At 42.6% G+C, this 21029-nt stretch overlaps 2 protein-coding genes across 4 annotated transcripts in view; one reads left to right on the top strand and one right to left on the bottom strand.

Moving 5' to 3' along the window:
• The first annotated feature begins 361 nt into the window (after window positions 1-361).
• On the top strand, window positions 362-12051 carry Rtraf (RNA transcription, translation and transport factor). 2 transcript variants are annotated; one of them, XM_050126963.1, is made up of 8 exons: window positions 362-529; window positions 1502-1626; window positions 4140-4239; window positions 6551-6637; window positions 7655-7743; window positions 9616-9684; window positions 11533-11581; window positions 11721-12051. In XM_050126963.1, exons 1-8 carry the CDS (start codon window positions 469-471, stop codon window positions 11873-11875), a joined length of 735 nt encoding a protein of 244 aa, XP_049982920.1. In that variant the 5' UTR covers window positions 362-468; the 3' UTR covers window positions 11876-12051. The 2 variants fall into 2 exon arrangements, with proteins under 2 accessions (XP_049982920.1, XP_049982922.1); XM_050126965.1 differs by having other exon boundaries at window positions 11702-11882.
• A 125-nt stretch (window positions 12052-12176) lies between these two features.
• The window catches only part of Nid2 (nidogen 2), a 64038-nt gene continuing 55185 nt past the window's right edge, over window positions 12177-21029 (bottom strand). For both annotated transcript variants that reach the window (XM_050126962.1, XM_050126961.1), the window contains exons 14-21: window positions 20697-20918; window positions 20000-20169; window positions 17881-18010; window positions 17068-17239; window positions 14948-15105; window positions 13873-13996; window positions 12912-13024; window positions 12177-12770 (exon numbers count right to left, since the gene is read on the bottom strand). In XM_050126962.1, the coding sequence (XP_049982919.1) occupies window positions 12760-12770; window positions 12912-13024; window positions 13873-13996; window positions 14948-15105; window positions 17068-17239; window positions 17881-18010; window positions 20000-20169; window positions 20697-20918 (1100 nt within the window). In that variant the 3' untranslated portion in view covers window positions 12177-12759. The remainder of the gene's footprint in view (window positions 12771-12911; window positions 13025-13872; window positions 13997-14947; window positions 15106-17067; window positions 17240-17880; window positions 18011-19999; window positions 20170-20696; window positions 20919-21029) is intronic.

Genomic DNA, 21029 nt, shown 5'->3' with positions numbered 1-21029 from the left:
ATTATCAGCGTTCAAAGAGGAGCAATTAAAATTAATACGTTCAAAATACTAAGCAGCAACTCTGAGCCAATGAGAGCTATGGCCAATCTCAGAAAGCCTACAGACACAATTTCTTGTTTGTTTATTATTTTAGTTTTGGTTTTACCTCCAGTAACAAGAAAAGCAGTTAGACCAAATAGCGCTACTCCCAACTTCCTTTCGCTCCATTGTACAACTAGGAAGCTGACAATAAAGTTTATTTGAGCGTCGACGTGCCCCGACGTGGCCCCGCCTCCCCAGCAGCAGCGCTGATTGGCGAGAGCTTGCAGGCCTCAGGCGTTCCTAAGCCGCGATTGGCGCCAGCTGCCGTCCGTCCGGAGCGTCGGGCGCCGCCCCGCCCTCTCGCCGCGTCGCCGGTACCTGCGCCGCCCGCCTCACTCCCTTGTGTCCCGGCAGAGGCCCGGGCGGCCAGCACGAGCACCGGCGACCATGTTCCGACGCAAGCTCACGGCCCTGGACTACCACAACCCTGCAGGCTTCAACTGCAAAGGTGGGTGCTAGCCGCGGGGCCCGGAGACGGTGCCTTCCCAGCCCGCCCGGATCCGGCGGCCGCTACCCCGCCGACCGCGGCACGCTTCCCGGCCCGACGGCTGCTCGCCGGGCACCTTATGGGGCAGCAGGGCAGCGCCGGGGGCCAGGGAGACCTATGGGGCGTGCAGAAAGTTAGTGGCCGGCTGCCAGGGGGTGGAATGGTCCAGAAAAAGACACTTGGTTTTAAAGTCCTGCCGGCCAGTGGGAGACGAGTGTGGCGGGGACCAGGGCCTTATTTCGCTGTACTGGACGCACAGGTAGAAGGCAGTTTCTAAGCCGGGTCAACGTTTGGTCTCTGGAAGCGTATCAGGGTCTATTCTGGTTTTGTACTTGGATTTTGACGCAAAGCTTAATGGGCTGTGTGGTGATAGGTCCGAAATTGGGGTTTGAATCTCAGCTCTCTGACATGTGAAGTGAGAATCTTTCCTGAGTATGTTAGGGAAAATCTAAGGAAGCAAAGGCATCCTAGAAATAGTATACTGTCTCCTAGCTTTCAGTTTTTAAATATTTGTGTTCGGGGTGCTCTAATGTTTATTTCTTGTTTACTCTGTTGACTTGCTTCTAACTTTTTACCTGTCTAGTGCCCCTCATACTCTGAAGGAACTAAGGTACACTGTTTCATGCATGTTTAGTTCATTTAATACTAAAAACAGCCCCATGCAATAAGCCCCATTACTATCCTCATCTTTTATCTGAACAATCTGAAACTTAGAAAGTGTACCCAGTTTTCTGAGGTACACCCAGAATTTGAGTGTATTGCAGTGAATCTGTGGCTCCAGAGTCTGAACTTTGAACACTTGCTTACTTCTATTGGGGGTAGGGGATGGGGTGGAGTGGGATGGGTCAGGTCAGTTGACTTAGTGTTTGCAGGTGGGAAAGTTATAGAGGATCGTTAGGACTCGTGACTTAATATGTGATGTTTTTGTTGCAGATGAAACAGAATTTAGAAACTTCATTGTTTGGCTTGAAGACCAGAAAATTAGACACTACAAGATTGAAGACAGAGGTAACCTGAGAAATATCCACAGCAGTGACTGGCCCAAGTTCTTCGAAAAGGTAATGAACCAGGAAGAAAAAGAGGGCATGAAGTTGAGTTGAAAATTCTTATATTCTTTCAAGATATGATAGTGATCAGTATCAGTAAAGCGAATTTCATGGATTTCAAATTTTGCTCTTTTGATTTTTAAAGCAAATTATATTATCTCCCTCCATGTTTAACCTAAGTACTAAACTTGGTGGGAAGATAATCCTTAACAGGGCTACCTACTCTAATTTTTATGTATATGTATGTGTTTGTTGGGTATCCACAGAAACCAGAAGAGTGCATCAGATCTCCTGGAGCTGGAGTTATATTAGACACAAAAATGCAGGAATGTACTTTTTTTTTTTTTTTTTTTTTTTGGCTTCTTTCTAGCTTTAGAGCCTGCTCTGGAACTAGCTCTTGTAGACCAGGCTGGCCTTGAACTCACAGAGATCCACCTGCCTCTGCCTTCCAAGTGCTGGGATTAAAGGCAAGTGCCCCCACCACCGCCTGGCGATAGGCATGTACTTTTGAGAACTTGTCTGAGTTACTTTTCTGTTACTATGAAGAGACACCATGACTGAGGCAACTTATAAAATAAAGCATTTATTTGGGGACTTGCCTGCAGTTTTGGAGAATGGGAAACATGCTAGCAGGCGGTCAGCCATGACACTGGAGCAGTAACTGAGAACTCATCTCCTGAGCTACCTGGGAATTGTGGGGTAGAGTAGCTTTTGAGACCTCAAAGCCCACCCCCAGTGGCATAACTCCTCCAACAAGGTGTGGCCTAATAAATCCTTCCCAAACCAGTTCCATCACCTGTGGAGCAAGCATTCAAATATATGACTGCCACAGTACTCCTATTAAAAGATGTAACTGACATACCTGAACACTTGAAACTGTCATGCTTATTAGTTAGTATATAGAAGTCCCCGTATTTGATAGAAGGGGTTCTAAAAAGCTCTGTATGGACGTTTTTGTTACTAGAATTAGATTTTCTATTGATTTAATTTTAGTAATATTTTTGCAGAAAAAATTGTTTTGAAAACTCAGTAAAAAAAATCACCTCATTCTATTGCCAGCAAATGGGAGTGGCAGTGGCACCCGCCTCCTTGTGTTGTTCATGAGCAGTGTACCTGACAGGCCTGTCCCCACACGTGCTCACCTTAGCAGGGCCCACACGCATTGTCACTGCCACTGCTTCTGGTGGTTTGTTTTTGTTTAACATTAAACTTTTTTTTTTTCAATTTTTTAAAAAGATTTTAAAATATAATACTAGTGTTTTCTGTTTGTTCACTTGTCCTATGCACCTGTTCCTTCATGTAAAAGGTACAAATGATGGAAAGTATGCAGAGATTAAAGATAATTGCTTATATAAAAGACCCAGACTCATAGTAAGATAAAGATAAATCATTATTCACTGAAAGACTATCAGGAACCTCATTGTTTAAGACATATTTGAAAACATCTATTGGGTGGTTAACCTCTAGATTTTAAGTTGCAACTTGTATTTTTAAAATATTTTAGTACTGACAAGTTTGTTTTATTTTTATTTTGGTTTTTAAGACAGGGTTTCTCTGTGTAATAGCCTTAGCTGTTCTGAAACTCTCTTTTTACACCAGGCTGGCCTCAACTCAGAGAGATCTGCCTGCCGCTAGTGCTGGGATTAAAGGTGTGCACTACCTCGCCCAACTCTAACAAGTGTTTTTTGATCTTGGTCAAATCTTGTGAATGAGAGTTAGTTGGTTTATTAAAGAAATAAAATCTTTGGTTAGAAAATGAGTTGTGACTAAAAAGTATCAATTCATAAATTATCCCTGAAGTTTTGACTGAAAACTTTGTTGCTAGGATGCATTTTCAGCTTCTAAGAGTCTGAAGGGTCCTCTCATTTGCCTAGCAAATACTTGGCTATAGCCAACACACATGTTCCATAACTTGCTCTGTTAAGCATTTGTTATGATGTTCATGTATGAAAGTTAAAGTTCTAATAAGTGACTGAATTGTCTGTCCTTTTAAAGGATTTTATCATTTTATCTAATTGCCCTGTGCACTGGGCCTGGAATCAAAGCTAAGGCTTTGGCCTTATATCTAAGTTGTATAGCCACTGTTGAGTATCAGATTTTTCTAGACTGCTGGTTTCTTATCTAAATGATGTTATTCTTGAATCCAGCTGTCCTTCCTGGGATCTCCCAATACAAACTTTTTTTTTAAAGGGAGTATTTCATTGTTTCACTTAAAATGATACTCTTCAATGTTTTCTTCTGAGCTGTGTAATCACATCAGAGGTTTAATAGTAATAGAAGTGGGGATGCACACTGTAACCCTAGTACCTGAGAGGTGGAGAGAATCAGGAGTCCCAAGCTGGTCATGTGTATCTGGACTCCAAGGCCAGTCTGGGCTGCATAAGGCACTATCTCAAAAAATTAATGATATAGATGTTATAAGAAATTCCTAAAGATCCATATTGAGGCCTGTGTCAAATCTGCTATTCTTTAGTTCTGTGGCTATATGATAATGAAATCCATTTTTTTTTCCCTTCCCTTCACAGTATCTCAGAGATGTTAACTGTCCTTTCAAGATTCAGGAGCGACAGGAAGCAATTGACTGGCTTCTTGGTTTAGCTGTTAGACTTGAATATGGAGATAATGGTATGTTTTGTGGGGAATGTGAGTGTGGGTGTGGGCTTGTGAGACTTTTAAAAAGATTTTTATTTTTAGTTGTATATGTATCCTATGCATTCCTGGTGTCTGTGAAGGCCAGAAGTGGACATCAGGACTCTTGGAATTAGAGCTGAAAGCAGCTGTGAGCTGCCATGTGGGTGCTGGGAATCAAACCCAGGTCCTTAGCCAGTGCTCCTCTCCAGCCCATTTTAGCTTGTTGCTGTGTGCATGGCTTAGCCTTTGATGCTGCTGCCAGCCTCAGGACCCATGGGGTTTGGAGTATTGGCTGCAGCTGCTATTTCACAGGAGCAAAGACATAATAGTGTGTCTAATGCCAGTGCACATTAAGACAGTGTGGGCTAATGTGTATATATTATGTTAGTCCTTCTATTATCGGAAACTTTAAACAAAATTTTTCTTGTTTTTATTGAGCTATACATTTTTCTCTGCTCCCTCCCTTCCTCCCCCTCCCCATCTGCTCTCTTCTGTGACTCCCATGCTCCCAATCTTGCCTTTTTCTCCTTCCTAGATTTTTTTATGTCTGTTTTAGGGTCCTCTTTGTTGTCTAGGTTCTCTGGAGTTGTGACTGTAGGCTGGTTTTTCTTTGCTTTATATCTAAAAGCCACTACGCGTGTATTGGACACTTTTGAGTATTAGGCCCAGGGGTAAAACACAACTCTTCATTACGTTTGTTGCCTTTCATTAGCCATCTCGCTCTTACCATTCATTTCTGTCTTCTTTTCTGTGTGTTGTGTCAGCCATCGCCCCTGTTCCTGCTGCTGTCACTTGCTTCAGCTTCTTGTCACATTCTCCTGATTTTGATCTTTTGAACTAGTGTTAAAGCCACATGGTCTGTTGACTAATTTCTGAAATGGGCTTTAGAATGCAGCTTCTATCTAACGACCAGCTCTAGTCACACTTCTCAAGCATTGTCAGTTTCCCTTCCTGGGACTAGAAACCATGCAACCTCAATCTTGCTAATGTTTAGGGTCTTTAGAGTGTTTTCTGTTTCCTTCTCTGGGTTGGTAGCAACTGTGTGGGAGGTCATTAGCTATAGATTATCCTGGGATCTTAGACCTTATTAAAGCTGATCTTTGGCTGCTCCCACGTGGATTCTTATTCATTCGCCTTGCCTTTTCTCATTGCGTTTGTTCCATTTATACTTGCCTTCAGTGTTGGTGGCTTGTGCTGTATTCCCATAGTTGATTAGCATATGCATTCCTTTCTCAAATAAAAGCTTATGTATGAACTATGATAGTTTTATATTGCAAAAAGGAAAGAGTTGAAAGACAAATAGTATCAAAAGTGTATTAAACATCTAAACTACACAACAGGCTGTTTAATTTCCAGTTTTCAGCATTGCAGGAGCAGGGACTCCAAGCTAACTAAGGCAGCAATACTGGCCTTCATCAGCAGGAGGCATTGGTGTTCTTGACTTAGGACTTAAATCTGTTGATCATTGCCATTTTTTGTGTGCCTTGCCATTACTAAAAACCCTTGCAATCACATGCCAAAGAGATTAAAATCTTTTCAATTTCACTACTTTTTAAAGTTTAGATTCATGGGAAAATTATAACAGTACAGAGAGTTTTCTTATATGAAGATCTGAGAAGCCATTTTTGGCATTAAGTTTATTCATTATTTCTTTTAAATATTTTGAAGTGAAAACAAAATGCCTTTAGAATTTTTAATTTCCATGAGACGTTTTAAATTTGTGTATGATACTACACTTTACATGGTTTTGAGTTGAAAGCAGTATTTCAGTTTTGAAAAGATTTGGGGGAAAATTTTACTTTCCACCTAATGTTCTTTTTTAAAGCTTGGGACAGATTTTGGCCAAGTTGCCCATAGTATCACTGCATTTGATATGTAGTTCAGGCAGTCCTACAACCTGTGACTCTCCTGCTTGACCCCTGTGACTGGGGCCACAGGTATATTGCCACCTTGTCCTGCTTCTGTTTAATTTTAGGTAATTCATGTGGATGTGTGTCCCCGTCCATTCTTCTGTCCTAACTTTAACAGCAAGGTATAAAAGACTTTATTTCCTAAATGTTAGATGTTGAAATATATTTCGCAAAGCTTATGCCTATAATCCAAGCGTTTGAGAGGGTCAGGGTTCAGGGCCAGCTTTAGCTCAGAAACTTGTATCAAGTAAACAAGTATTTTAGGTGAATCAAAAAGTTACTTCTCTTTCTTTAGTTTTTGTATATAAAGTATAATTTTGAGTGGATGTCACAATGGTTCAGCTAAATTCAGTAAACAATAGTTATTTTAACCTTAAGTTACCTGTTTTTTATAGCTGAAAAATACAAGGACTTAGTACCCGATAACAGGAAAAATACTGACGACACAGCTAAAAATGCAGAGCCATTGATCAACCTGGACGGTGAGTGTGTGATGCCCACAGGCGACAGTCTTGGTTCTGTAAATGCTTTCTACTTCTAGGATGAAGACTGGATGGCACTGTGTTCTTTCCTGTATTTTGTTGTCAGTCCCAGTATGCTTTTTTCTCCCCCAACCCCCTCACCATTGAATATTTGAATATTAAAATGCAGATGGTTTTTGCTCCAAATAATTTGGATTTTGATTTCTTATTCATTGTGCCAGTTATTGGTCACTTTCCTGACTGTATAATTTATTTTTTTTAATCCAGTGACAAATGATAAAATGTTTCATTATTTCAAGTCCCAAGTGCACTTTTAGTAATTCCCTTTTAAGGTGTTACATTTAAAAAATTCCCTAGAGTGTGGTGTGTTGACTATGCTTTCATTGACTGATTGACTGTGACTGTGACCCGCGATATAAGTTATTCTTGAGAGTGAACGAGCTTCTTACACACTCCAGAGCCACCGTACACAGAAAAGCATTGGGAAAACTACCCATTGAAGCATCTACTTTTGTTTTTATTTGTTTTTTGAGACAGAGTTTCTCTATAGCTTTGGAGCCTGTCCTGAAACTAACCCTTGTAGACCAGGCTGGCCCCTAACTCAGAGATCCGCCGGCCACTGCCTCCCGAGTGCTGGGATTAAAGGTGTGAGCCGCCACCACCTGGCTGAAGGCATCTATATTAAAATTAATAGCTTTGGGAAGAAACATTAATTAAAAGTGCCTGTAAATGGGTCTTGCAGACCACTCCAGGGCAGGCTTAGTGTTAAATTGGCCATGTGTGAACTTAGCTTGATCAGGCTAGTGCGGTTGGTAAGGAGACCTTGCACCCTTGTTCTCACTGTTGGCGTGGTGGCGTGGTGCACTGCTTTGTGGCTTTCCTTGAAAGCAGCAAAAAGACTGGGGATGAGTCTGTCCCAGAAAGTTGGTATTTTTGTAAGCTCATATGTTCAGATAAGTAATTATTATGTTTGCAGAGGTGTAAGGTTTATGTTTATTCATTTTTAATCTTTTATAGTAAATAATCCTGATTTTAAGGCTGGTGTCATGGCTCTGGCTAACCTCCTTCAGATTCAACGTCATGATGATTACTTGGTAATGCTTAAGGTAAGGTGCCCATGTTATTCTTGACAGAAACTACATATGTAGAAGAATCTTCACTTTTCTGAAAGCTGTCTGTTTTTACCTAAGTTTATGATGGGCTGATAAATAGAAATTCAAAAGAATGTGGGACCGAGAGCACACATCATTATTTTATCTGTTTCACATTGTCTGGTAGGAAGCTGGTATCCCAGCATTAGATGTATGCACACCAATGTGTTTTGTCTTTGCAGAAATAAAATTTCACTCAGTCCTAGTAACAATCTTGCTGAGAAATACTTAAAAAAAAAAAAAAAAAAACCAAGAAAACAAAAAGCAGTTAGAGTTGGCTCGGCCGGTAGAGTGCTTACCACGGAAGTCTAAGGACTGATTTTGGAACTCAATACACACATTAATAAACAAGCACAAAATCTCTGCTGGGAAGGCAGAGACAGGTGGATCCCTGGGGCATGCTGGCCAGCCATTTGAGCCATATCAGTGTGAGCCATCTCACACTGGTCATTGCCCTACTTTTACTTTTGACAGATATATAAAAGCAATTTAGTAGAGAAAGGCTAGTCTGAAAAAAGGGTGAGAACAACTGGAAGACACCCAGCACCAGCCTTTAATCTCCACACGTGATGTTCACCCATATGTACAAGTACACATGAATGTGTACACACATATACCTCACAGCAAAAGAAAACAAAGCTTATTAAAAAAGTAAGACCTCTGGACAGTGGTGGCACATGCCTTTAATCCCAGCACTTGGGAAACAGAGGCAGGTGGATCTCTGTGAGTTCAAGGCCAGCTTGGTCTACAGAGCTAGTTCTAGTACAGGCATCAAAGCTACAGAGAAACCCTGTCTCGAAAAAGAAAAAAAGGAGCTAAGACCTAGAAGAAGATAACAAACATCCAAGACATAGACAGTTGTAGGGCCATCTTTGTTTAGTCGGGTGAGAGTGTGTGTTGTTGAGGAAGGGGGAAATGCCAAATCACTAATGGTGAACTTAGCCACACAACAAGACCTCTTTGGGAAACAATGCTCTCGTCTTCAGCATCTTCCACTTCTAGATAAACTATGCAATTTCTACTCCTCCATCAAGAAACACAGCTCCCTGAAAGAGCGTTATTTTTGAGAAAGGAAAAGCATTCTGTAAAGTTACTGCTGTAAACATGGAGTGGAGTGGGGCAGGAGGATGCAAATGGTGATCAGATACTGTTGGATAACTGCTGATGTAGGAGATGGAAAGCTTTGAGAGTGAAGGTCACTATAAATCACTTTGTAGTAAGTTGAATAGACTTCCCTCTATGCAGAAGGGATTATTATTTATCCTACTTATTAGAATTATATGGGTTACGTAGACAGTTTCCACAAAGAAATTAGTATTCTTAGCTTATTAGAATATTCATGTTGTATCTGAATGGATTTTCTCAGACCAGCTTAGATGCCAAAGACATCAAGTTGTTGCTAGTTAAATTTAGCTGTTTCAAAGTTTTATTTGCTTAGTCGAGTATGCAAATTTCATTGGGGCAGTCCTACAGTGGTCACATCAGCTTTAGTCATAAACTAAGGGAGAGGAGAAGCAGATGTATTTGGGTACTTTTGCCAAACTTTGAAAATCCAGGAGTATGTGGCTATAACAAAGTTTTGTGAAGTCCTAGGTCTAGATACATATTTATCTTGTTAGGCATTCACATAGTTGTGATACTATAGAAGTTTTCTTAGATTTACCGGGCACAAAAGTCAGCATATTAAGGGCTGATGTAGTTCAGTGGTAGAGTGCTTGCTTGGTATGCATTAGAGCGTGGATCCAATCCCAGCATTGGGGCAGGGGTGAGCATTTGTGTATTCGTGGTCTGGTAAAATAGTAAGCAAAGTGTTTTTGGGCTTTCTAGGCAATTCGCATTTTGGTTCAGGAGCGTCTAACACAGGATGCAGTTGCTAAAGCAAATCAAACGAAAGAGGTATGTGTGTTTCTAAGATACTAAGCCATCTAATGGAAATTCCTTCAGGTATTGCGGTGCATTCACACTTAGTGTTTTCTTAAGATAACTGGGCCGGGTATGATAGCACTCACCTTTAATCCTAGCATGCAGGAGGCAGAGGCAAGCAGATCTCTGAGTTTGAGGCCAGCCTGGTCTATAGAGTAAGTTCCAGGACAGCCAGAGCTACATAGAGAAACCCTATCTTGAAAAACCAAAAGAAAAAGATACTCATTCTGTTGGAACAGGAGAAAGAGTAGCTTATGTGTGAATTGAATTTGATTCTTAAGCAAATTCAGTGTATTCAGTGACTGAGGTTCAGACAGATGGGTGAGCAGAGAATTTCTGTTCACATTTCACATTTAGAGAATCTCAGTCATCCATTCAGTCTGCAAACTGAGACCTGTGCCCACTAGAAATGTGCCTTGTGAAATGGATTGGATTGTTTGGATGTGTGGTAAGAAAGGCAGGACACTACTGTCCTGTCAAGTCTAGATCCCATCCTCACACTTGTGAGTCTTGGTCATTTAACTCGCTTTGTTCAGCATGCCATGACAACCTCCCCTTGAAGAATGCTACTGGAATATTTTTTAACCATGCTGCCAATTCAGAAATCCCTGATAATGCCAGAGGTGTAGGTGTAAGCATTTAACCCTAGCACTAGGGAGACAGGAGATCTCTGTGTCTCAGGGCCAGCCTCGACTACATAGTAAGACCCTCTCTCAAAAAAAGAAAAAAAAAAAAAAAAAGGAAATCTCTCCAAAGTGACAATGCAGAGAATGTTCTTGGCTAAGGGATAGGCACTGCAGTTGCCAATAATGGTCCTTTCTTACTACACAGATGTTGAAATGAATGCTCTGTGCCTGCCCCCACCCCCATTCCCTCTCTCAAGTCCTGCAATGCCCTTTGTCCTCTGACCCCTTTAGCAAGTGCAGCAGTAATGAAGGGCTGCTGATCCCGGGCAGTGCAGTGTAGGTGCCTCTGCAAGACACGCACTTCCTACTAAAGGTTCTTACTAGTTTAACTATGTATAAATTGGCCACTGTAAATTGGATCAAAGACCAGCCTATTTCACCCACACTATAGAACAAGCAGCAAATTGTTCTGGCATAATAGTCATTCATTCACCAAAATGATGGCAGTGCGAAACAGTGCTGAGCCTCAATTCTGCTTCTGTTGCAGAGTAGAATCTAGCTTCATCTTGAGTGCTACAGTTTGTAACTCTAATATTTGAGGGCTGTAGTTAATGTCAAGGGTAGCTGTCCCTTGATAGTCTGTTGGTGTAGGTAAAGAATGCCAGTCTGTGGTACCAGGTGATAACACAGCCAATCAGGACAAGTCTACTCCTACATTCATTATATAAGTTATTAGCCCTGTTACTGGATGCAGGTGCTAATGAGTTGGAAAATTAAGCTGTTTGACTAAGATCATATCAAAGTAACTTCTTGTAATAAAACATTAAATATATAATCTATTAAACAAGTTGACTGAAGAAAACTATGTTTTATATATGTTTGTATATTTTGTAGTATCATTTGTAATCTAATTTGTGTAGTACTTGCTTAGCTCTTGGTCCTCCTTCCTGAGTAGCATCAAGTGCCTTTTGCAGTTAAGGACCCTTACAGGCCTGGCTTAAAAAGTTTAAAAAGTTGGGTGGACTTTAGTGTCTCTGGTACATTTGAAGAGCACTCTTTCCTGGGTGGTTGTAACACGGAAAGCTAGTTCTTCACAGGGTAACTTGTAACAATCCCTGAATAGCAAGCAACTCTTTAATTTCAAATGAGAAAAGTGACTCTTAACTAGTCTTTTTTTGTCATTATTTTTTAAAAGGGCTTACCTGTTGCTTTAGACAAACATATTCTTGGCTTTGACACAGGAGGTAAGTTATTTTGCTTTAAGTCAAGCTATATTGAGGGACTTGTTCTGAGGTGTATGGGGGTGGCTGGAAGCACAGAAACCACATACACACACACACACACACATACACACAGAGATGCAGTGTTCTTGTCTTATAACAGATGCAGTTCTGAATGAAGCTGCTCAGATCTTGCGATTGCTGCACATAGAAGAGCTCAGAGAGCTACAGACGAAAATTAATGAAGCCATAGTCGCTGTTCAGGCGATCATTGCTGACCCAAAGACAGACCACAGACTGGGGAAAGTCGGAAGATGAGCACCCCAGGATCTCAGCTTCTCGCCTGCCTAGTGTGCTGGGAACCATGTGCATCGGCATGTGTTTGGAAATCAAATGTCACATTTTCGAGGGAGGAATCCCAGGAAATTGGCCATGTTCTAGAGATTTACCACCATTGCTTTTTTTTTTTTCTTTAATAAAGTTGGGGAAAGTAACTTTTTGTTTTGCTTTGAAATAATGTACCCTGTTTCTGTAATTCTCGTGCATCCTCCTTTATGGTTAGAGATTCATCCCAACCATGACTTCGTCCTGGAGACAGTATCGATCTTTAGACCATTAGAAATCTTTAAAATATTTTATTGGATTTATATAGAAAATTTAAGAACTGCTACATCTTTGGTGTTTTACATGGAATACTTTGAGGAATGCTTCTGTAGAGGCACTTAGGGGATCAGTTAGCACCTTTAATATAAATAAAGTGAGGACTTCTGCTGGGAAGTATGAGCAGCCTGGGTCATCCTGGTGATCATCATAGTCTGTTACAGGGCTCTCAGATGACTTTAGGAATACATTTTCATATGTGTTTTTACTTTTCTTGGGTAGGTAGAATCCATGGCAAAAATCAGATTTAGTGTCTTAAGCTCTTGCTAGGTCTTTGTTGAATAAATTTGGTCTTTTAAATAAGTGTTTACAAAAAGTTGCTTTAATAAGCAATGACTAAAATTCTTTAAACTTCTGATAACCTTTGTTTTTAAAAAATACAGTAGTGATGATTGAGGTATACACTTCACAAAACAGACTTAGTCTCGCTGCACTAAAAATGCTCATCTCGTGTGCCCAGAGCTCATGACGACCACTTCCTTTTCCATTGCCTTTGCCTTTGCAGTGTCTTGTAAACTTGAAATCCTCCTATACAGTTGTGTTCATTTTCTTCCTGTGAGGGAGTGGACAGCAGTGAATGTTTGGTTAGTTGAGCAGCACAGCAAGGCAGTGCTGGCAGAGTTACTGTTGCCCTCTCCCATCCCTTCTCCACCCACTGAACGAAGGACATCATGATGTACCCTGATGACCTTACCTGTTGGACAGTAGGGGTAGACTGCAGTGATCCCATAGAGGTGAGACCGCTGCTCGGGGAGATACTCATCGGTAAATTGACCACTGTCTTTATTCACGGATATGACACCATCCCTGGTAAGAGGAGAGGCAGTCAGGGCCAGTCACAAGATAATCTTTTAGTAGGCAACAATTTGCCTACTAAAAGCAAACAATTCAGCTAAATGAGTTTTGGTTCAGTTTGTCTAAAACCAGTGACTCCGGACATAGCTCCTACACCAATATCCTGGGAACTTCCATGAAATGCAAATGTTGTTTATCCTCCTGGCCCTTCTAAGGCAAAACCCTGGGACAGCATGCAGAATGTATTTTTTAACATTTTGTAGCCATAAGAGCTGATGGCTACGTCCCAGAGGTCTAAAGTACAGCACTTAAATCTCCCGTGAAATAGTAGGGAGTTGGGGAAAAGTACTCAGACATGCAACTTTGTTTTCTTTTTAAGGTCTTCTAAGCTCAGAGCCAAACAGTATTTCTCGGTCTTTAAGGTAGACAGTTGATGTTATTTTTCTTATTTTTTGTTTTTTTCAAGACACGGTTTCCTGTGTAGCCTTTACTGTCCTGTAGACCAGGCTAGCCAGAGATTCACCTGTCTCAGCTTCCTGGTGTTAGGATTAAAGGCATATACCACCACGCCCATCTCGTTAATGTAATTTTTTAAAAGGAAAACTTAAACTTTATACCATTTAAAAGTATTCATTCTCTAAGAACAGATTTAAATAAATGCTTCTTTTTAAGTAGTATATTACAAAATATCTTAGACTTATATGCTCCCTGCAAGCATCACTAGTAAACTTCAGGACGATGTGGAAGGATGACTTCAAAAATAGGTGTCTATTTTGAAGGACAGACAGCTCAACAGGACTTCCCAACTAGAGTTGCTGACTGGTAAAACAGCATGCTCTGCTCTCCAGAGTGGGGCTCACCTCCGCCAGTCTGTATGGTAAAAGTGATCTGCATAGCTGACGATGCTGAAGGGGTAATTGAGATGATTTTGGATGACACGCCGTCCTGTTCCATCAGGTAGTGTACATTCCAGTTTCTTGGTTCCTTTTAAGATATCCAAGGGGGAAAATGAGATGCCAGATAGAGTCTTCAAGGAGAACAGAGGCAGAATTTAAAAATGGGGCATTTTACTCCCACTACAGTCCACGTTTGCAACTGTAAATTCATGTCCACTCGGTGCAGCAGAACTGTAGTTCTGAGTAGAGTTTCAAACCTAAATCCTTTTATGGAAGAAACAATGCAATCTATTGAAATCATCCAGTTTCTTCCCAAGAAGAAGGGGGGGGGGCATAAACCTACATTTATAGGTTGAAACATAACATCCAGTTTGACCAAAATCCTTACATATTTATAAATTCTACATAAGAAAATGAAAATAGTAGTGGGTAGTTTTATATGGAAACGAGTTCAGTGGAAAAAAATGAATTTTCATGTTCCAGATTTCTTATTAAGAAGTCTAAATTCCATATACGTTTTTAAAAAACGCAATGTTTAGACAGCTGGATTGTAAAACACCCAGCTGCATATTCAGCAAATTCAAGAACTTTTATTTTCTTTAGTAGAATGAGATATGGTATCTTTGAGATTTTTTTTTTTAGTAATGCACAGTATGCCACAAAATAGATAACCTGGCGTTAATGCATTCCTGAAGGAGGCCATTCTCTTACAGCACATGGCAAAGGATCATAGCACACAAAGTGAGGAAAATCTTAGAGTTAAACTGTAATAATGGCCCAGAAGGTAGACCAGCCTGAGTTCATGCAAACTTAAAAGTTTTCCAGGTGTTCACAGCAGGGGCGGGGGCAGGACAGACTTGCTGCATTCAGGCTCCCTTTGAACTCCACTGTAAGAATCACTGCACCATGTTCTTTTAAAGCTTACAGATCTGGCAAGTATGTTAGAAATTTATACCAAAAGATCTAAAAGATGGGCAAATCCCCAGAGCGCGTGCACTGCTGCGAGGAAGGCCATCATTCTCAACGTCACCAGTATTACCTGCATCTGCCCAGCACAGCAGTTTGGAGAAGGGATCAAAGGTTAACCCATTGGGTAATCCAATATCTTTGTTGATCAGAATTCTTCTGTTTTCTCCATCTAAAGACGATGTTTCAATTTTAGGAGCTTCTCTATTCCAGTCTGTCCAGTACAAGTTGCTGTGGATAAATGTTAATGGGTAGTTATGAACAGTTGTGCAGGGGTTGAGGTACATAGCTTAGCATATACAAGCCCCTACCCCCAACAACACCCCAAAAGGACAGCCATGCAGCTTAGGGTATGTAGCAGCCACAGTGGCCACCACTGATCACCACCTCCTGGTTTTCACAGCCTTAATCTTGGTTATCCGAGTTTAGTGTCTTGCTCCTGGTGAACAGTATGGTAGAAGTCATGATATCACGTTCACTATCAGTTTTTTTAAAAGTGGCTTCTGTTAGTGACTTTTCTTGCTTCACAGGGGAAGCTAGATACTTTACTGCAAGCTACCCCATGAAGAGCTCCATGTGCCCATCAGCCAGCAATGGCATAAGCCTGCCAGCGGTCCACGTGAGAACTTAAGAGACCTTTTCAGCCAAGCCTTGATCATGGCGGCCTGGCCAGTACCTTGGTTGCTGCATCTTAACCAACTTGTGTAGCTTCACCCAGATACCTTATGGTTAATAAATGTTGTCTTGGGCCACCAAGGCCTTCTGACAGCTGCAAGTGTGGGGAGTCATTAACTGTCTAGACCCTTGCCTCTCAGACACTTGATGTAGTTGCCCAGAAACCCTTAATTTGTTGAAATCTTAAACTGGATCTTGGGCCTAGAATCCAAAGAAATATATTTGTTAGAGACATTTGTGTGTAGAAAATGAGTCCTGTTATAAAGAACTAGGTGGGATTTGAGGAATAGAGGGAGAGTTTCTTGGAGAAGTACCCAAGTGTTGAAGGTCCAGGACGCTTAATTGTCCTACACTTGGCTACCAGGACAGAGACACTCCTAACATGTAAAAAATACTTAAACAGTATCTTGTTAAAATCTACAAAAAGAGCAGGAATACTGAAACTTCTATGAAAGCTATAGATACTAGTCAGTTGAACCCAGAGAAGCACAGCAAAAGGGAGAGAAATGTCAGTCTTCTCTGCTATGAACGTCACTCCTTATGGGTGACAATAAGAGCCAGAGTCCAGTTTCTAGTCCGTGAGAAGGCTGAGATCCAGACAGTGACCAACTAAGCCTCTGAGAAGCTGTGTGTCGCGCTTTGGTGTCGGTGCTTGTCTTTGACATTTTCCTCTAGAATCTAAATCCTGAAGCAATGAGTGAACAAGGTGCTGTTGTTCAGTTCCCACCCTTTCAGACTGTGCACCAAGGACTATGAGGAGTGGCCCTAGGAGATATTTAGTCCTGCAGATAAGGTTCCTTCATGTGTAAAGTCCAAACCACCTTTGAGGCTTTTTTCTCTGTAATTAAGTTTGGTGGAAGCTGCACGTCAGTCATCCCAGACAGAGATCCCTGCCCAGGCATGTACCCCACAGGTGACAGCATAGTTGTCATGGAGAGGGAACATTTTAACCTAGATTGTACACTCCCCATCCAGGAGGGGGAACGGAGAAACAAAACAGAACACCACTGTGACCTTAACAAGGCTTTCTCAAAGTCCTGCCTCGTGATCGTCTGATCCAGGCAGTTCCCAGATTCTGCAGACCACTACATTCCAACCTAACACCTTAGCTCTACTTGCCTGTCACCTTACATCCTGCCTCATACAATGCTAGCTCCTTAAAAACAAAACCAAACCTGTGCTGACCAGTGGTGGCACACACCTTTAATCCCAGCACGGGAGAGGCAAAGACAGATGATCTCTGTGCATTCGAGGCCATCTGGTCTAGACAGAGAGTTCCAGGACAGGTAGGACTGTCCTGGAACACAGAGAAACTGTGTCTCGAAAAACAAAACGACAAAACCCCGCTTCTGCCTTCAAAGATGCCTGATACCTAGCAGCGCCTTGACATATATCCAGTAAATTAGGTATTTGAGTTTTTATTCTGGTCTTAACCTTCCCGTGCCATATATAAGAGCTAGGGGCTCGGGCTCCGAAACAAATCTACAGATGGACTGAGAACAAAGCAAGCCAGCTAACCCTCGGATTGGATCCACAGTGATGGCTCGTGGATTCACCAAATCTGTGTGAAAGAGGACCTTCCGCTCGGAACCATCCAGTCCTGCCCGCTCTATCTTATCCAGGCCACTATCTGTCCAGTACATCCTTCGGCGAACATGGTCGATGGCAAGTCCTTCAGGGCTTATCAGACCTGGAAATGAAAGTGGGGGGGGGGGAGCATCAGCATGGTGTGAAAGGTTTAACTAAGCCGCTTATAGAGCCAAAGCATAAAAGAGCCTTGAAGATCCCAAAACAGGCTTGTAGAATTGATCTTCTGTTGCCTTGTCAACCCTACGTGGTGTCTTCTGTACTAGACCTTACCACCCTGGTGGCTCCTCGCATCCATGGTGCTGGGGACAGGCAATATAAACTGCCAAAACTGCCAGACCTTGGATTCTTTGTTTGTTTGTTTTTAAATCTTTCAAGATGGGGTTTTTCTGTGTAGCCCTGGCTGTCCTGGAACTCACTATGTAGCCCAGTCTGATCCTGAACTCACAAAGATCCACCTGCTTCTGCCTCCTGAGTGCTGGGATTAAAGGCGTGAGTCCCTAGCATCCCTGGACTCTTAGTGCCACCCACTTCTTTTGAGGACAGTTCGCCTTATCCTAGAATCATCTTTCTGTTTCTGCTGTATAAAATCATTTGTTAACAGAGGTGTAAGGCTTGTACAGCTCAAAAGTAATAGAACTTAACCTTCCCCTTTGGCTAAAAACAGGAGAAACGAGGAAGAAACACGCCAATGACAGTAAAATAAAATGCATTGCCAAGTGTCCATGGAACGAAGCTGCTGACCTGAGGTAAGGATGGTCTCGGGTTCTGCTCCTGCTTCCAGGCTGGCACGGCTGATGGTCCGACCAGCAACATCTGTCCAGTAGACCATCCTCTCCTGGCAGTCATAGTCAATCCCCACAACTATGGAGCCCTTCAGAACCAATCATGACATCAGAAGCATTAGGATTCCCTTCAATCCCTAATACTGAATTCAGGGCTACACAGCTTTACTCTGAGCAGTCTGTACTGTGGTGGTGCAGGGCGTGGAGCCCAGTGGTTAGACAAGGGAGGTAGTGACTCCTGCCTAAGGTCAAAGCCAGGGAGGCCACTTAACCTCTATGCCTCTTTCCTTCAATACTTCAAACAGTAATACGTTTATAAAATAGTCTTAATGGCAACTACCATACAGCAAGCTCCTTCAGCACTATTTGAACTGGCTGTAAAAACAGTAATTTCATGAGGAAAACAGCCCTTTCACTATTGAGAGGATCATCTCAAAATAAGTCCTTAGTGCTCAATGGTGAAAGATGACTGCTTCCAAGTATTACTGGCATTTTCTCAAAGAGTCTTTCTAAAATCTGACAACACATGCCAACAAAACTTCCTTTGCTGGGTGAATAGACCGAAATCCTCCCCAACCTGAGGTGCAGTCACCCCTGCCTCAATACAAGCATTCAGCTCTGTGGTATAGAAGAAAGCCTATAATTTTACAGATTAAGGAACTGTGGTCACTCGGCCTTTGGCTAGCATAGCCTCTCTCCTTTCTTCTGAGTGACAGTCTTATTGAAAACCCCAAATCTGGGATGTTCCTGTTTGAACTTCACACAGGACTTTCCATTTCTAACCCAAATTCCTGCTATGAGAACCCTCAGCAGAGACTGACACAGGCCACGCCTGTCCCTACCTCGTCTAGCAAAGCCTGGAGCTTGGCTTGTGCCTGAAACAGCAGTCACCAAGAGGCACTGTATGAAGCAGGATTTGGTGCCTGCAGAAAAGCTGGCATTTATTTGCAGGGGCGGGAGGGGGAATCTAAGGTCTCAGTACTTTTATTTGAAAATCAAGATTAAAAGGCCCTCTATCTGAGGCAAGAGTACATACACATTCATACAGACAGCAATGAACCCAGGGGCTCATGGGATTCATAAACTAAGCTTCTTGGTATAAAGGTCACATTTCAGGTAAATTGCTCTAAAGTGTGCTTTAATTCATGTCTCCTTCCTCCTTCAGTTTCGCTATAGCCATCTCCACCCTGCCCATTAGACATGTTCAGAAATGCAAGCAAGCCATCCAGTATACCTAGAATACGAGATGGTTAGCACGAGGACACTGCTAAAACAGTACACTCAGATCAAGAGTGGGCATGGAGCCCTGAATCTTAAAAAGAAGAAAAAGAGAAGAAAAAAAAAAAAGACAGTGACTGCTTTTAAGCTTCCTTGGAATGAAATGTAGTTCATCAACAGAAGTGAATATAGTGAACCCTACCCTGTATGCAGTCTGCTCTGTGCAGTGAAGAAAGGGTCAGAGCAGTTTTCACCGTAACTGGTGATGCCTCTCTCCTCCTCACTGTGAAGGAGAAACCCCTCCTTCCACAAGTAGGTGTTGTGCTAGCTCAAGAAGTAAACTTGTCTTCTAGGGAGGAGCGCAATAGCGGTCACACTCCCCAAAGTCATGATGGACATGGAAGAAGGCTAAGAAGTGCATCAAAGTGACAGAACCCAAACAAAAGGTCCTGGGTGGTTCCACCCTACTGCCTCAAATGACCAGAGGTCATCACCTCCTGCTTTTTAGACTTCCAAGAGAACCCCCAGGAACTACAATGATCTTCCCATAAACACCCGATGACTCTGAAATTCCTTACTGTCTATCTGAACTTCCATGAGCCCTCAGGACAAAGCGGCGAGAATGGGCCAGGTATGACTTCCAACAACTGAACTCCATTAAGTGGCCTGCAGCCCAAAAGCATGCCAGAATTCCCTGCACTGCATTCCTTACCCTGTGGCACCCAGCAGAGGCTTCTGAAAACCACAAAGCACAGCTCCTCATGCCAACATCCCATTAGCCTAGCTAACATGCAGGCCCACCCCTATTCCAAGCCCCATTTTTCTCATGTAGCCCAGCCCCCTGGAGAAATCCAGTTTACATGCAGTGACAGCAGAGTCCTGGCTGCATCCTTCTGAAGCCTGCTGCCGTTGAGAGGCAAGTGGCCAATCTGCTGGCCCTGGGCATAGAGCAGGAAGGTGCCCACAGAAGGAGGAGTCACATCAGGGCGGGGTGTGGGTCGGACTATAGGGGGAGTGACAGTAGGGATACCTGTTTGTGGAAACAAGGAGAGAGAAAAAAGTTACTTTTGTACACAAGAGCCTTCAAAACTACCCAGTGTTTTCAAGGGACAGATATTCTTCAAAGAAATTCTGGTTTCTAGGTGTTTTTCAAAGCTATTTAAATTGATGACAATACTCAGGACATAAAGACAACAAAACACTAGTCTCCAAACAAAGTAGAGGGTTTTTGTTGTCCCTTTTTTGGAGGGCCAAAAGCTTCCTGGGGCCCCAGGGTGACATTGCCCCTTTCACGCAGGGCTGGGAAGGCAGAATAATTACATGCTGGATTGAGATCAGTTGTTCTTAGAGCAGACACTGCTCGTGGCAAAGCCAACATTAAATCCAGATTGAGATCCTGAGACATTCTGATGATACATCAACACAGCATATCAATGAGTGACTTTATTCATCAGACTCGTAACCCTTATCCTCCCTACCCTACCCACCATGGGAAGCAAAAACCCGACAGAAAGCCCCCGGCGGCGCAGAGGGAAGACTAAGCCATTCCGTGCTTACATGCAGGAGTGATGCCTGGTTGTGAGCGTGTGCCCTGCAGTTCTCTGCCGTCCTTGTCCACACACCAACAGAAGTCACTCTTCCCATGGCACTGTAAGGGTATGAAGTGGCCCAGGTCGTCACACTGGGGTACATACTGGTCATCCCTGGGTGTGCCCCCATAGTGTTCCAGCAGATTTTCCCTCCAGCGCTCACAGACTGTCCGAGGCCTCTGGGTGGGCTCTAAGATGGGGGAAACAAACCCTTAGATGGCCAACCAAGATCAGTACAACTTCAGGTCCCAATCCCCGATTTCTTGGCCTTCTTTGACACGCCCCTGGACACTGGGCCAGG

The sequence above is a fragment of the Alexandromys fortis genome, unplaced genomic scaffold (assembly GCF_014885135.2).
Source record: "Alexandromys fortis isolate MF-2015 unplaced genomic scaffold, M_Fortis_MF-2015_v1.1 scaffold_233, whole genome shotgun sequence".
Lineage (NCBI taxonomy): Eukaryota > Metazoa > Chordata > Mammalia > Rodentia > Cricetidae > Alexandromys > Alexandromys fortis.
The sequence above is the reverse complement of the archived record's forward strand: the minus strand, read 5'-3'. Positions and strand labels throughout refer to the sequence as shown.